This window comes from Nematostella vectensis, chromosome 3 (assembly GCF_932526225.1).
Source record: "Nematostella vectensis chromosome 3, jaNemVect1.1, whole genome shotgun sequence".
NCBI lineage: Eukaryota > Metazoa > Cnidaria > Anthozoa > Actiniaria > Edwardsiidae > Nematostella > Nematostella vectensis.
This window is the reverse complement of record NC_064036.1, coordinates 20,676,773-20,691,369: the sequence shown is the minus strand read 5'-3', so window position 1 is coordinate 20,691,369 and position 14,597 is coordinate 20,676,773. Positions and strand designations below refer to the sequence as shown.

The 14,597-nt window shown below is 36.9% G+C and overlaps 1 protein-coding gene across 4 annotated transcripts in view; it reads right to left on the bottom strand.

Annotated features, from left to right (window-relative positions):
- Positions 1-14,597, bottom strand: part of LOC116611809 (26S proteasome non-ATPase regulatory subunit 2) — a 49,359-nt gene that overhangs the window by 26,719 nt on the left and 8,043 nt on the right. For all 4 annotated transcript variants that reach the window (XM_032372385.2, XM_032372386.2, XM_048724938.1 and 1 more), the window contains 11 exons: positions 11,929-12,150; positions 11,439-11,597; positions 11,029-11,185; positions 10,585-10,645; positions 10,361-10,504; positions 9,759-9,865; positions 9,513-9,640; positions 6,677-6,764; positions 5,536-5,698; positions 5,303-5,404; positions 911-1,137 (listed from right to left, as the gene is read on the bottom strand). In XM_032372385.2, the coding sequence (XP_032228276.1) occupies positions 911-1,137; positions 5,303-5,404; positions 5,536-5,698; positions 6,677-6,764; positions 9,513-9,640; positions 9,759-9,865; positions 10,361-10,504; positions 10,585-10,645; positions 11,029-11,185; positions 11,439-11,597; positions 11,929-12,150 (1,558 nt within the window). The remainder of the gene's footprint in view (positions 1-910; positions 1,138-5,302; positions 5,405-5,535; positions 5,699-6,676; positions 6,765-9,512; positions 9,641-9,758; positions 9,866-10,360; positions 10,505-10,584; positions 10,646-11,028; positions 11,186-11,438; positions 11,598-11,928; positions 12,151-14,597) is intronic.

The window sequence follows — 14,597 nt, the reverse complement described above, 5'->3', positions numbered from 1 at the left end:
GCATGATATGGCATTTAACATACTGCAACTACACCAGCATGATATGGCATTTAACATACTGCAACTACACCAGCATAATATGGCATTTAACATACTGCAACTAAACCAGCATAATATGGCATTTAACATATTGCAACTAAACCAGCATAATATGGCATTTAACATATTGCAACTACACCAGCATAATATGGCATTTAACATACTGCAACTAAACCAGCATAATATGGCATTTAACATACTGCAACTAAACCAGCATAATATGGCATTTAACATACATCAACTAAACCAGCATAATATGGCATTTAACCACAAGCTTCCCACCTGCATCAGTTAAGGATTTCAAAGGACATACAAATCACGCAAATATATATGAGTTTATATCTTTATGCACTAATTCATGAAATAAACTTAGTTGGGATGTAAATGTATCCGTCTGCGGTGTTTTTTCTTTAGAAGAAGCTCAATTTTACGAGTTTAGAGCGATATAAGTTTGTCTTGGATTTTGAATTGATACTAAGTATGTTATTGAGACAAGGATGGCAACTTTATTTCGACTAGCTCAGCTTTAGCGCGATTTTCTGCCCGATTTTAATCAGTACAAAAACACTGACACTGGTTCAGGATTGAAGAGGGATGAAACTATCTCTAACTCGATTTTTAAAGCAATCCACTTAAAAAACTGCGAAAAATGAATTTTTGAACATTAATTTTAGCTTTCCGTCAATGATCGTGACATAGCAGCTGGTCAAATGGCATCCTTGGGATGTAATTTGCGGTAGAAGAGGGTCTACAACTCTATACCATACCATACAATACCTACACTATGTGCAAAGATCATTTTTGTTTTTTGTTATGCTACCTCACACACCCTAATCTCCATCTTACACATGCAGCGGGTGTACACACTTACCAAATGATTGAATGCCCTCAGGCCCATCTGAGCACCAATCTCCTCGCCCATAGCGATAAGTGCAATACCAAGCACAGCAATGCCCTGATGGCTACCATCTTCTTCCTTCTCTTCCTCCTTCTTTTCCTTGGATTCTTTAGACTTCTCCTTCTCCTCCCCCTCTTTCTGGTCAAAGTGTTCACTACACAGATGTAGCAGGTTCTGCACCTTTAGTACATTGCCGGTACCTGTGTAAGATGGGCAAGTGGTTAGGCAGGCAATAATACTAAGAAGTATTTTCTTTTGCACTTGGGTAACATGGGAAATTGTTCAGGTAGAAAAGAGGTCTTAAAGAAAATGTGACACGAAATTCTCTTTTACTAATTTTTACAAATTGACTAGTTAGTATAGATGTGTAATATCCCACATTAATTTATTCAAATTTCTATAGTTGTTTACGGAAACCTGATTTTTGTTTTTCATGAAACCCGGCGTCATCCAATGCACATCACTTGTGACGTCAAGAGTTGTACAAGTGTGTGATAAACATCAGACATTCCCGTACAATATAGGACCCTCCCACCCAATAGACATATAATAATTGATCGTGGAGCCAGAATCTTCCCCCCAAAAAATAGATGATAGTACCTGAGCAACCTGATTTTGTTCGGTCTCGCCAGAACACGCGCATGCGCATACGTTATTCAGCACTGTCTTTCGCGAGCATTCCGTGTTGCGGGCGCGAGCTTTCCATTAGCGTTTCGCGAGAATTCCGCGACTCGGGCACGAGCTTTCCGTTTACGAGCCGCGAGCATTCCGCAACGGGGCGCGAGTTTGCCCAAATAACGGAAAACTCTAAGGTCAAGTTTCGCATGAGAGGTCACAAATGCTTTTGCTAAATTTGGTGCAGATCGGTGAATTATTATGTGAATTAGTTATCAACCCGAATGTCCTATACACGCTTAATTGAATGTAACTATGTGCAGTTCTAGAACGTGACATATGTACAGTTGCAGAGCTCAGTGCACGGGAGATTTGCCTTGACGCATTTGCAGCGTGCGCTGGTGCATCCAGTCTTACAACCACACTTCAGAAGTTGACTGCAGCCTTTGAGGCTTCTGGAAGTGTGGTCCAGACTGGCTGCCAACGGTTATCTCGCAGGGCCCAGCCAAACCCGTCTGGACTAGATATACCCAACAGAGAGGAAAACAATTTTATCAAAAACGCTTAAAATTTTTATTGTATGTGACTTCATATTATATAGTTCTAGGTAAATAGGGACTTTACCCTAAAATTAAATACATTTATAAATACAAGGAGATAGATTTGTGGAAAGGCGACACTAACCAAGACCCACCAATGCCAGCCAACATGGCCGAGTTGGCCTTGTGACTTCAATTGTTATTTTTTTATTGTTAATCTGCATGTATGAGCACCAAACTTCTTACAGTAATTCCTTAAGTCATATCAAGCAATGTTATAACAAATATACTAATATTCGACCCTTGGGAAGGGAAGACAAGGTCTATTTAATTAACATAAATAAACATCCTATTTCTATTTGGAAAACTCAAAAGTCGTTAAAGGAGGTTTTCCAATTTGTTTATGCCATATGTATGAATAGCACTTCTGTATTTTTAGCGTGTTTGGATTATTTAGGGGTAAATTTATTTCAACACCAAAAGTAATTTAATTTTGATGAAATTTATTATTTTATTTATGTAAGTGCAAAGTAAACAATAATATCTATTTATTTTTTTTCGGGGTCCGGTATCCATCAAATCGCGCGATCTGATTGGCTCTCGTGAGGTCCGGTATCCTACGATCCGGACCCTGCGATACCGGCCTGCCCACTTCCAAGGCTCGAAATAGTTGATTTGTAAACTGACCATCGAAAACTAGATTTTTACTCCCGAAGTTATAGATCTTTACTTTAAAACGGCATTTTATTTTTTATTTTATCTAGAATCACGAAAAATCGGCTTCAAACTCCGTGTTTTGACAATTTCCCGCCATAATAATTTTGCAACGCGCGCGACAATTTCAAGTTTGCTGAAAGTTTATTTGAGATAGATGAAAAAGCAGCAAATCGTCTCTTCATACGAAGAAAAACGACAAACCACTCTAGTAATCTACCTGCATAACCAGCTTAAACGTATCCACATTCAAGAGTTCTTTTAGTGAATATATCTTATCGTCTGTAGAGGATTTAAGATCAATTCTAGTTGAGAACGACGTATCAATATGGACTAAATTATTTTACAAAATTGTTATTCAAAACTCAGAGAATGTCTTCTTTGGAAGTTCTGTAATTCTGGAGAATAAAAAGCGTTGTGTGGAAATACAAAATGGAGTTTATTGAATGATCATGAGCGAATAAAATCTTCAAGAACATCGACGAAAGTCAGAAGCGAAACCTCGCCTCGTGCAACCGTAAGCCTGTAAGGTAAACAAAGTTGGAATCGCACTCCATATCGTGAAATACCGTGCTCGGCCTTGAAAATACTGACCTCGGTCACGGTATTTCACGATACGGACCGACCCTGAGCTGGGAAATAACATATATTTATGCTATCATATTGTTTAAACAAACATATTTTGAAGTCAAATGAGAGAGCTATAGAATATCCAGACTTCAAATTATAGCATATACATATTCTTAAGGATTGAGATCAGCAACACTACAAAGACAACACAATTATTTAAATTTCATTGAAAATGTTTCATAAAATTAAAAGGACATTCAATGAGGGATAAAGGTATTTTAGGAAGAAAACAAAAAGTAACCTAATATCAGTGAGAATTTCCTAAATTATGGAACAACCTTCCGGGATAATTGAAAAAAGCGGCAATCCAATGCGGCTTTCAACTGTTTCAAAGCTGCAATGCGCTTACACCATCTCCCAATATGAAGCCTCGGACTTGGTCATTCTATTTCACTACAAATATTATCCATTTTGTTATTGATTATTGATTATACAGGGCTTCTGGAATTACGCGAAAAAAAACTCAAAACTACGCGGGATTCTTTGCTAAATTACGCGGAAAATCAATCATTACGCGCTAAATTACGCAGGAATTTTGCAATACATTTTTCTTAAAAAATCGAAATTTTGCGGGATTCTTTACTGAATTGCGTGCTAAATTACATGGAATATCAACTGTTAAGCCCAAACTACATTTTGTACCGAAGGAAAGCACTAAATAACTTGAAAAGGTTTATTTTTTGCGCGAAAATATCTTAAGTGAGTTTTCATTGGCTCCTAGCCACCGGCCAATTAAAAAAGGTATTTTATTATTAGTCCTAGGCCTTCGCGGTTTAGCAAAGAACACCTAGTCATTTTATTTGTTTTTGAAATTCAGTTCGAAATATCGCACTTTTTTACGAGAAATAGAGATAAGAACCCTAAAAGAACATATCGGCTGTGCACTTCAATGTTTTGTCTTTCAAAATTTAGCCAAATTACACGGGATTACGAGGAAATTTGTGGATAAGGTGGATTACGCGGAAAAAACCTAAATAACGCGCTTCCGCACAAGCGCGTAATTCCAGAAGCCCTGATTATATTGTAATTTGAATATTTTGTAATTTTGATTCTTTTTTTGCGTAGGGCCACAAGTTTGTAAGTATCACACTTTTAAGTGTTACCCTCTTAAAATAAAGCTACTACCATACCACTTCCACGACCACAACCACTACTAATAGTGCACAAATAACATGGATCTGAGAGATGGAATTTCAAAATCAAAGATGGAGGCCGTGACACAGTTTATCATTATACAGAGGGTATCGACTATGGCGCAAAGGTTCTTGGGTTATTGCACAACTTTGTCCATATCGCGAGAAAAAAAAGTTGTATTTTATGACTGACTATATCCTATCCATTCATCCTTACCGGTAAAAAGGTAGCGTAGTGCTCAAAACAAGCCAAAATAATCTGGTTGAATTTCATTTGCTTGAATGAACCGATTGACTCGAATTGGTAAACATTCCAGAGATGACTTTTCATTCCATTCACTTAATAGATAAAACACCTATCTTGATGACAGGAAAAAGTTATACTTGGATCCATTGTTTGAACATTGTAATCATCTTTCTTTCCCAAGTCTGGAAAAGCAAGTAAACAGAAATAATACCAGAGATATGCACGTCCTCATCTTTGCAAACCTACAACGACAAGCGATGTTTGACTGGAACCCTATCAAGTGTGTAAGACTGTAAAAAATAAGTTGCCACAACAAGACATTTCAACAAAACATTCCAACAAAAATTCCCATAACCAAGAAGCACAGAGGCAGTTTTAAAACCAAACATCAATAGCTATATTTTGTTATAAAAGTATGTACTCTTTGTACAGTACATATGTATAAACTGAGCCCTCCCTGAATACAGCTGAGTCCAAGAGTACTGACCTGCATATGCACATATCTCCACTAAGATAGATGCCCATCGGCCTAAAGGCTGTGGTACGACCTTCAGGGCTTCAAGGGTAGCTTCTGCAGCTTCTTGTTTTCCTGTAATCAACAACAAGACTTGAAAACATAAAGTATAACAACTTATTCTGTGCTTTGCTATAGCTAATGAGATTCATACTTTACATGTTTAACTGTACAGATTACAAAATGATGTATGTTTGGTTACTCACCAAGGAAGGTTAATCCAAGTCCTAGAGCTAAGTAACGTGAGTAAGAATCCTTGACTTGGACTTCTGTTTGTTCCATCATTGCTTGTAAGATGGTTGATGTCACTTCACCATTACATGTTCCAATAGCCACCATACCACTAGCAACAGAAGCCATCCCCGTCACCTGGGATAAGAACAGTCAAGATTAAGTAGTTAGAACATTTTTTGCTCACACTAAAAATGACACCCAAAGTTTCTACCAACATATTTATAAAAGTGAATATATACTTCAGTTTTCCTACTGTACAGAAAACACTCCTCAGTTTCACTAGGCATGTCGATCAATCAGATGTCCTTCTTTGGACACGTGAGTAATGCTTTACACCAAGCAATACACCCACCAAAATATAAAGCGTGGGGACGGAATTGAAATCGTCTCCAGGGAAATATTGGGGTATAATAGCAGAACAATAGCACACTAATGAAAATGAACCATTATATAAAGCTATCATGACGTCATGAAGGATTATATAAAACCCCCCATAAGGTCATAATATAATATTGCATGTTCCTTAGACTAAATCTCTATCTTACTCAACTATTATCAACAGTTTTGACAAATAAACAATAACATACAACAAATAATCAACGATATATTACTTTATTCGCCCTGTAGTATAACTTAATTCTTATATACATCCAGGCTATAAACTTCTGAGAAATCAACCTAAAAAGATAAATGTTCCTTGTCATTTGCATTGAATGCCCATTTCGTCGAATTTCTGGTAGCCCTAGGAACACGGTTGTTTAAGGTTTTCTTCTCTTCCTCTGAAGTTTTAGGGATCCAAAATTCCAATGGTCCATATTTAAGTAGCGTTTATCTGATAATATTCAAAAGCTATTTTTTTCCTCTTGATTGATCAACATGCCTATTAAACACTGATGATAATTTTAAGCCATTCAAAACACTCGAAGGACGTTACTGAAATAGTACATATAGTAAAATGGAATAGTCACTAGGCAACTAATACAGAACACCTTAATTTAAGAGTCATACACTATATAAGACACTAAAGCGACATTACTCCCTAAAATTTCAAATAGTCTATTTGAAAACTTAGGGAGTAATGTCGCTTTTTGATCTTCATATTTCACCTCTCACCTCAACATTAGATCTGGAGTCTGTTAGTACGGGAAGTAACAATGACAAGATATCTTCACTATTAGACCCAGCATAAGCTAGACCCAGCCTATGGAAAAAGGAAACATAGGTATTCTATGGTAAATACTATAGCTTCTATGATTTAGCAAAACAAATCAGTAATATGTGACTTGTATTGGCAGTCCTATTATGAAGCTTACCATATTATTCAAAACTATACTATGACTTTTCAAAAAAGTCAAATTTGAATATGTATGGTATTCTCAGACATTCTTGGCAGGAACTTACAAAATGGTTGTCTGCTATCCTAAAAGTGGCAACTCATGGTTTATGAGCTTTGTAATGTTAGTGATTCAAATTTAATAAGTAGTGTACTGTATGTATGTAAGCATTGTCACGTAGCTATTTCTCAGTCATGACGGCCATTAGACCGCTAGTACAATCAGTACCAAAACCATTTGGCTTACACATACTGTAGAAACAGACAAAACACAAATTGGAATTTAAAAAAATTAAAAGTGATTTGGATGACAGCATAGCTTTGTATATGGTGGTTAATATCCGTGGAGATTGAGCAATGACAGTAAAACACAGGTTTGATCACAACACATGTATCCATAGAGTGCCCCATTCTTACCTCCCACAACCCAAGCATTGTATGAACAACATACAGATTATTTACTCACGTGTACCATGTCCCCTACAACCCAAGCAATGGGTGAACAACACACAGATTATTTACACAATGTGTACCATGTCCTCTACAACCCAAGCAATGGGTCAACAACATACAGATTATTTACTCACGTGTACCATGTCCTACAACCCAAGCAATGGGTGAACAACACACAGATTATTTACACATGTGTACCATGTCCTCTACATCCCAATCAATGGGTGAGCAACATACAGATTATTTACACACGTGTACCATGTCCTCTACAACCCAAGCAATGTGTCAACAACAAACAGATTATTTACACACGTGTACCATGTCCCCTACAACCCAAGCAATGTGTCAACAACACACAGATTATTTACACACGTGTACCATGTCCTCTACAACCCAAAAAATGAGTGAACAACATACAGATTATTTACTCACGTGTACCATGTCCCCTACAACCCAAGCAATGGGTGAACAACACACAGATTATTTACACAATGTGTACCATGTCCTCTACAACCCAAGCAATGGGTCAACAACATACAGATTATTTACACATGTGTACCATGTCCTCTACAACCCAAGCAATGGGTGAACAACACACAGATTATTTACACATGTGTACCATGTCCTCTACATCCCAATCAATGGGTGTACAACATACAGATTATTTACACACGTGTACCATGTCCTCTACAACCCAAGCAATGTGTCAACAACATACAGATTATTTACACACGTGTACCATGTCCTCTACAACCCAAGCAATGTGTCAACAACACACAGATTATTTACACACGTGTACCATGTCCTGTACAACCCAAAAAATGAGTGAACAACACACAGATTATTTACACATGTGTACCATGTCGTCTACATCCCAATCAATGGGTGAACAACATACAGATTATTTACTCACGTGTACCATGTCCCCTACAACCCAAGCAATGGGTGAACAACACACAGATTATTTACACAATGTGTACCATGTCCTCTACAACCCAAAAAATGAGTGAACAACATACAGATTATTTACACATGTGTACCATGCCCTCTACAACCCAAGCAATGGGTCAACAACATACAGATTATTTACACATGTGTACCATGTCCTCTACAACCCAAGCAATGAGTGAACATTATACAAATTATTTACACATATGTACCATGTCCTCTACAACCTAAGCAATGTGTCAACAACATACAGATTATTTACACATGTGTACCATGTCCTCTACAACCCAAGCAATGAGTGAACAACACACATATTATTTACACATGTGTACCATGTCCTCTACAACCCAAGCAATGGGTCAACAACATACAGATTATTTACACACGTGTACCATGTCCTCTACAACCCAAGCAATGGGTCAACAACATACAGATTATTTACACATGTGTACCATGTCCTCTACAACCCAAGCAATGGGTCAACAACATACAGATTATTTACACACGTGTACCATGTCCTCTACAACCCAAAAAATGAGTGAACAACATACAGATTATTTACACACGTGTACCATGTCCTCTACAACCCAAGCAATGAGTGAACAACACACAGATTATTTACACATGTGTACCATGTCCCCTACAACCCAAGCAATGTGTCAACAACATACAGATTATTTACACATGTGTACCATGTCCCCTACAACCCAAGCAATGTGTCAACAACACACAGATTATTTACACATGTGTACCATGTCTTCTACAACCCAAGCAATGTGTCAACAACATACAGATTATTTACACATGTGTACCATGTCCTCTACAACCCAAGCAATGGGTCAACAACACACAGATTATTTACACATGTGTACCATCTCCCCTACAAATCAAGCAATGGGTGAACAACACACAGATTATTTACACAATGTGTACCATGTCCTCTACAACCCAAAAAATGAGTGAACAACATACAGATTATTTACACACGTGTACCATGTCCTCTACAACCCAAGCAATGAGTGAACAACACACAGATTATTTACACATGTGTACCATGTCCTCTACAACCCAAGCAATGTGTCAACAACATACAGATTATTTACACATGTGTACCATGTCCTCTACAACCCAAGCAATGGGTGAACAACATACAGATTACCTAAACGTGTAATAAAAGACATAGTAGATGTCCGACTACCATATGTATGTACATACCCAACAACTGACCCAAGTCGCATTATGTTACTACTATGGAGGACATAATCAGAGAGAAGGGCCCGGGCAGGATCACACTCATTACGAACACCAGAGTTAACAATTCCACAAGCAAGAAGAGCTCCAGCCTGCAAGAGATAAACAGCAAGTTGAGACATTGAGGAAAATAATTCCTGTACGTTAAAGTCAGTTGAAGTTGTTTTACTGAATCTTTAGCTGTATTTCTATCAATGTACTGTATTGTACCTTGATATAATCATCAGATGAGTAGAGGTACTTGTCTATTTGTGTCAGACCTCCATCCACATCCCACAATAAAATAAGTCCAAGTGATGCTGTGGTGCTCATCATACCTGGAATAGATGATGATCATTTGTTTTTGACTAGCCTTTTGCAAACAGTTGAATTACTAGTCTTTAAGTTGAAATACAGGTAATGTGCCATGTTATTTGCATACTTGACAAATACAAAAACTGTTAGATCTTAGTCCATATTTCTGAGTGACAGTCGATTGCCGACTGTTTGCTAGGCTGGCAACTGGATTTTGTTAGACTAGTGAAGCCATAAATTCTGTCTCCTGGAATCAAGACATGGCAAATTAGCCAAAAGAAGTGCATTGGATAAAATCTGGAAAAAATAAGGCAAACCAAAGTTAAACAAGGGACAATAAACTTTTCGTTTTTTTATTTTTTGTCAATAATTATGTATCATAAAAAAAGTTGAGACAACCAGAAATGCTTGTTTAACCAGGCTCATACAGCAAGACCTGAATCATGTATTTAAGCAGGAGCACTTCTTATTTTAGGGAGCAACAGATGACAATTACATATTATGATAACATCCTTTACCATGTTCTTTGTTCTTATAAATCCACTTATTGCCATCTTCTGTCAATAGCTTGTCCACTCCAAATGCAGCATTGACAAATGCATTCACAAAGGAAGATGCTAGATTTTGTCTGGCAGAGTCCAACGATACACCACTTGAAATGCCTGTGAAAGAACAAGAGCAAGAGCTATGAAAATGATGGAACTCAAACATGAAACAAAACAATTAAATAAGGAGGGAGTACCTTTATTTTCCAAATGTGTCTTGTAAATATCCTCTGGAACCTTAGGCTCCATGATATCCAACTATAAATAAAAACATTATTTCAAATAATTTAATGGAATTGTGATGGATAAACATAAATTTTACATACACTATAATGTACATGTCAATAAAAAAAGGGTTGCCATAATATAAAATAAAGTTGTTATACTGAAGCAATGATGGCGACTCCATTTGATTCATGCATGAGAATCTGCAACAGCTTACAGAATTAAAGGGCAAATCTGGGATTTTCGAAAGAGAGGTTGCACTTTGCTATTCTCAAATCCACATGGGTTGGCGGAAAAAAGGTGGGGTCCTTTTTCAATGTCTATGCTCACCAAAAAACGGGAGGAACATTATATTGAATATCCATATAACAAACAGGGCAACTTAGTTTTAAAAAGAACTCTCATTTGTGCAATACCTCACGGGCAAGACTCAGAAAGTTATTGTTGAGTAATGAGTTTGACATGATGAGCATGAGGTCTTCATAATCATCCATGTCCTCGTCCAACTCCAGGAAAATCTGCTGACGTGCCAGCATAAATGCCATCTGTCTTTGGATAAGCTTTTTCTCCTCGCTGAAAGCACAAACCACATTGTTTCTTGGATTGGGAAACCATCAGCACAAAGCTGAATGTATGTTATTGTAACTCATAACTCAAGTAGAGTTGAAACATTTAATCAATGCAATGAATTAAAAAAAAAACATGTCACTTAAAGTTTCATATTGTATTAAACAATTAAAACAAGACTTGTTCAATAATGGATAGTGTGAATGTGTGAATGTAACAAGAAAATCACATATTGCATAACCAGCAAATGCCAATTTACCTTCCAGTACATGATAGGAAGATTTCTTTGACCAGCTCAATATCATTTAGTTGGATGGCTAGTTGCAGAGCCTCAGGCTGTCTGTCAAACTTCCTGAAGATGCTCAGGGCAGTACGCAGCAGAGTGGAATCCTCTGGCTCAGGAACATAGTTTACACAGCTGGAAAAAAATCATTTATCATTACAAAATTGAGCAGATTTACTTCAAACTAAATAAGTCCTACTGGTCAGCCACCACATTGTCATCCCCGCAACATACCAAGTGTAAAAAAGCACCCATATCCATCAGTTGATTGGGAGGCTTAAAGATATTTACAAATGAATTTAGTAAATGGAGTACAAAACTTTGTATTAGATGCAGTAGTTTTTTTAAGATTTTATCAGGCTAACTAAGATTGTTATAGAGGACAAAATAGGTTTTCGAGCAGCAAGACAGAGTACAATTTAAACTAAAAACTTTTCAACTATTCGTTGGTGGAAAAATGAAGTACCTTGTGAGATAGAGACAGACTCTCTGGAAGTTGTTTTTATCGGTGTAACCCTCTAGAAGGTCCAGCCGCTCAATCTCCATCAGCAGATCACATGCATCGGTCTCAGCATTGTGCTGCATGTTGTATGGGATGATCTCCTGTGCTAGACCAACTAGCTGTTCTATGGTGATCTCTTTACAAAGCCTTTCTCCATACTCTGCTCTGATCTCTTCTGACAAGTGTCTGCAGGTGGAAATGGGCATTGTGCATTGATTAAAAAAGAAATCAAGTTATCTAAGAAAAAATGACTCATACATACTATGTATTTAGGGAGCTAAAATATTGTGTTATTGGGGTTCTAAGGGTTCCACTGTATCTCAATAAAATTGGTAGCCTGAAAAACTCTGAGATTATGATATACAGTACACCTGATCTACAGAACACATTTTAATGGTAGGCTACAAAGCTCTCAGATTATGATATACACACAATCTACAGTACATATAGCGGAGCCAGCGCAGCCGTAGGCTGTGAGCCGTAAGCTGCGTAGCCGTAGGCTGCGAGCGGAGCTCCATAGGTATAGAAATATGGTATTACTATGCAACTTGGTTTTGTGGTCATTGAGCGGGTACCCTGTGGTGTAACTCGCCAGCCAGCCAGCCAGTTAGTCAGTTAGCCGCGCAACTCCCAGCCCCCACTCGGCCCGAAATGGCGGCTAAATACAAGCACGGAGCAAGGGAAAAAGTTCTTGTCACGCGATGATTATTTCTTTTGGCCTCAAATTTTGTGACTTAAGGATAAAATCAACTAGAGGAGATCTACTAATATTCATTCACGCCAAGATTTATGTAAGGATATGTCTGGTTTTAGCTAGTAAATTTAAGTAAGTAACTGTTGAGTTTCAGACAACGATTTGTATTGTCTATTGAGGATATGACAGTTATTAGGTTATTGGAATGCGAGTATTTAACCTAGTAATCAAATTACTTGAGCATACAACCTTTTGTTTTGACATTCTTCTGAATTGATTGTGTTGAAATATTTCATAAAGGCTAACCAATATCGTGTTGCATTTGTCATATACTGCTAAAGAAGACCGTTCTTGTCTTTATACCCTGTGCTTTTAGTTCTAAGAAGATACATATCCTTAAAAGATACAGCAACTTTTTCAACTTACAAGAGAAATTTTCCTTACCGAGGATAAAAAGCAAAAACAAAATTCAACGCCCTTTATTTTTTTTTTCAACTAGTTGTGGAAATTAGTCAGATTATCAATGTCTTGATGAAAAGATTGTTTTGTAAGAAATTTCACTCTTTTATAAACCAGGGACTACCTGAGGGCCAAGATGAATGCTAAAGACTGGGAGACATGAGAATTGAAAACCATGTCTTGAAAGCTAACAGTAGGGAGTTCTTATTCACTAGTCATTTGATACCCCCACACACATGGTCCCAGAAAAGGGTGGGGGATTAGACTTTAATAAAAGCCTGTTTCCAAGTTAAGAGTCATAAACAGTCAATACCACCACCCCTCTTGATATATTCTGGTTAAAAAGTAATCTAAAACCCCACATTAACCCCTGACTTCCCCAGGACCATAAGGGAGGGGGCTCAAATGACTAGGGCATTACTATGTGATTCAGCAGTACACACTCAATAGTTTTTTTTTAGAACAAGATACTTGTATTATATAAAACTAAAAACAAATTATGCTTTCTAAATAATAAATCTGTAAAGAAAACAGTTTTCTATTAACCTAAAGATAATGGGAAAGGGGATATTTTTAGGAAAGTACTGAATATAATTATCACATTATTGTCTTTTCAAACATTTAAAGAAGAGTCATATTTCTTCCTTTTCCTTCTCCCTGTTGACTATTTTTATGCAATTGATGCTCTTTGCTATTTCCCTCTACACCAAAAATAAATTAATGAACAGATTTGATTTTTAAATTAGAAATTTTCATTTAGTACTTTCACTTCTATATCTTCTTATGGATTTCCTTTCCAAGTCTCTTTCCCATTACTTTTATTTTAGAGGTTTAGATTTATTTCATTGGAATGGTTAGATCCAGGGTTTCTAAAAGCACCAAAATATGATGCATTACTGGATGTATATTTGTTATATATTAATTCCCATGAGGATGGATAATCACCACTTAAAATGGTACATTAAAACTTCAGTATTGCATCTTATCTAAAATTGTGTCTGACACATTCTATCTTTGTTTCATCCATTACTTGTTCTTCGCAAGGACAAAGCTTGTCAGAATGTAGCTTTACAAATGTACATTAATGGAACTTTTATTAAGGGGAAGGGTTTTTTAGGTCAAGATACTTAAACTTTATAACACTAGAGCAACAACCTTGTTCTTTTTAGAATTCTAGTAGAATTCTGTTCACATAGCTTGGAAAACATAGACATGACCTCTTTAGAGGCCTGTGGTGGTGAAAGGGTTAGGATATGGGTCAAGAAATGCTCAATCAAATTATTTTCATACTGTTATATTTTTTTTCACCAAACCTTTCAAGTTGAGTCAATTTCCTTTATATCTCCTCTCCCTTCGACTATTTTTTGGTCAATTAATATTCTTTGCTTCCTCTCTACCCCAAACATAGATCAATGAAAGGGTTTGGTTTGAAATTAAAAGTTAGCATTTTAGCACTGTCAGTGATGCCTTAGAAGTTTTT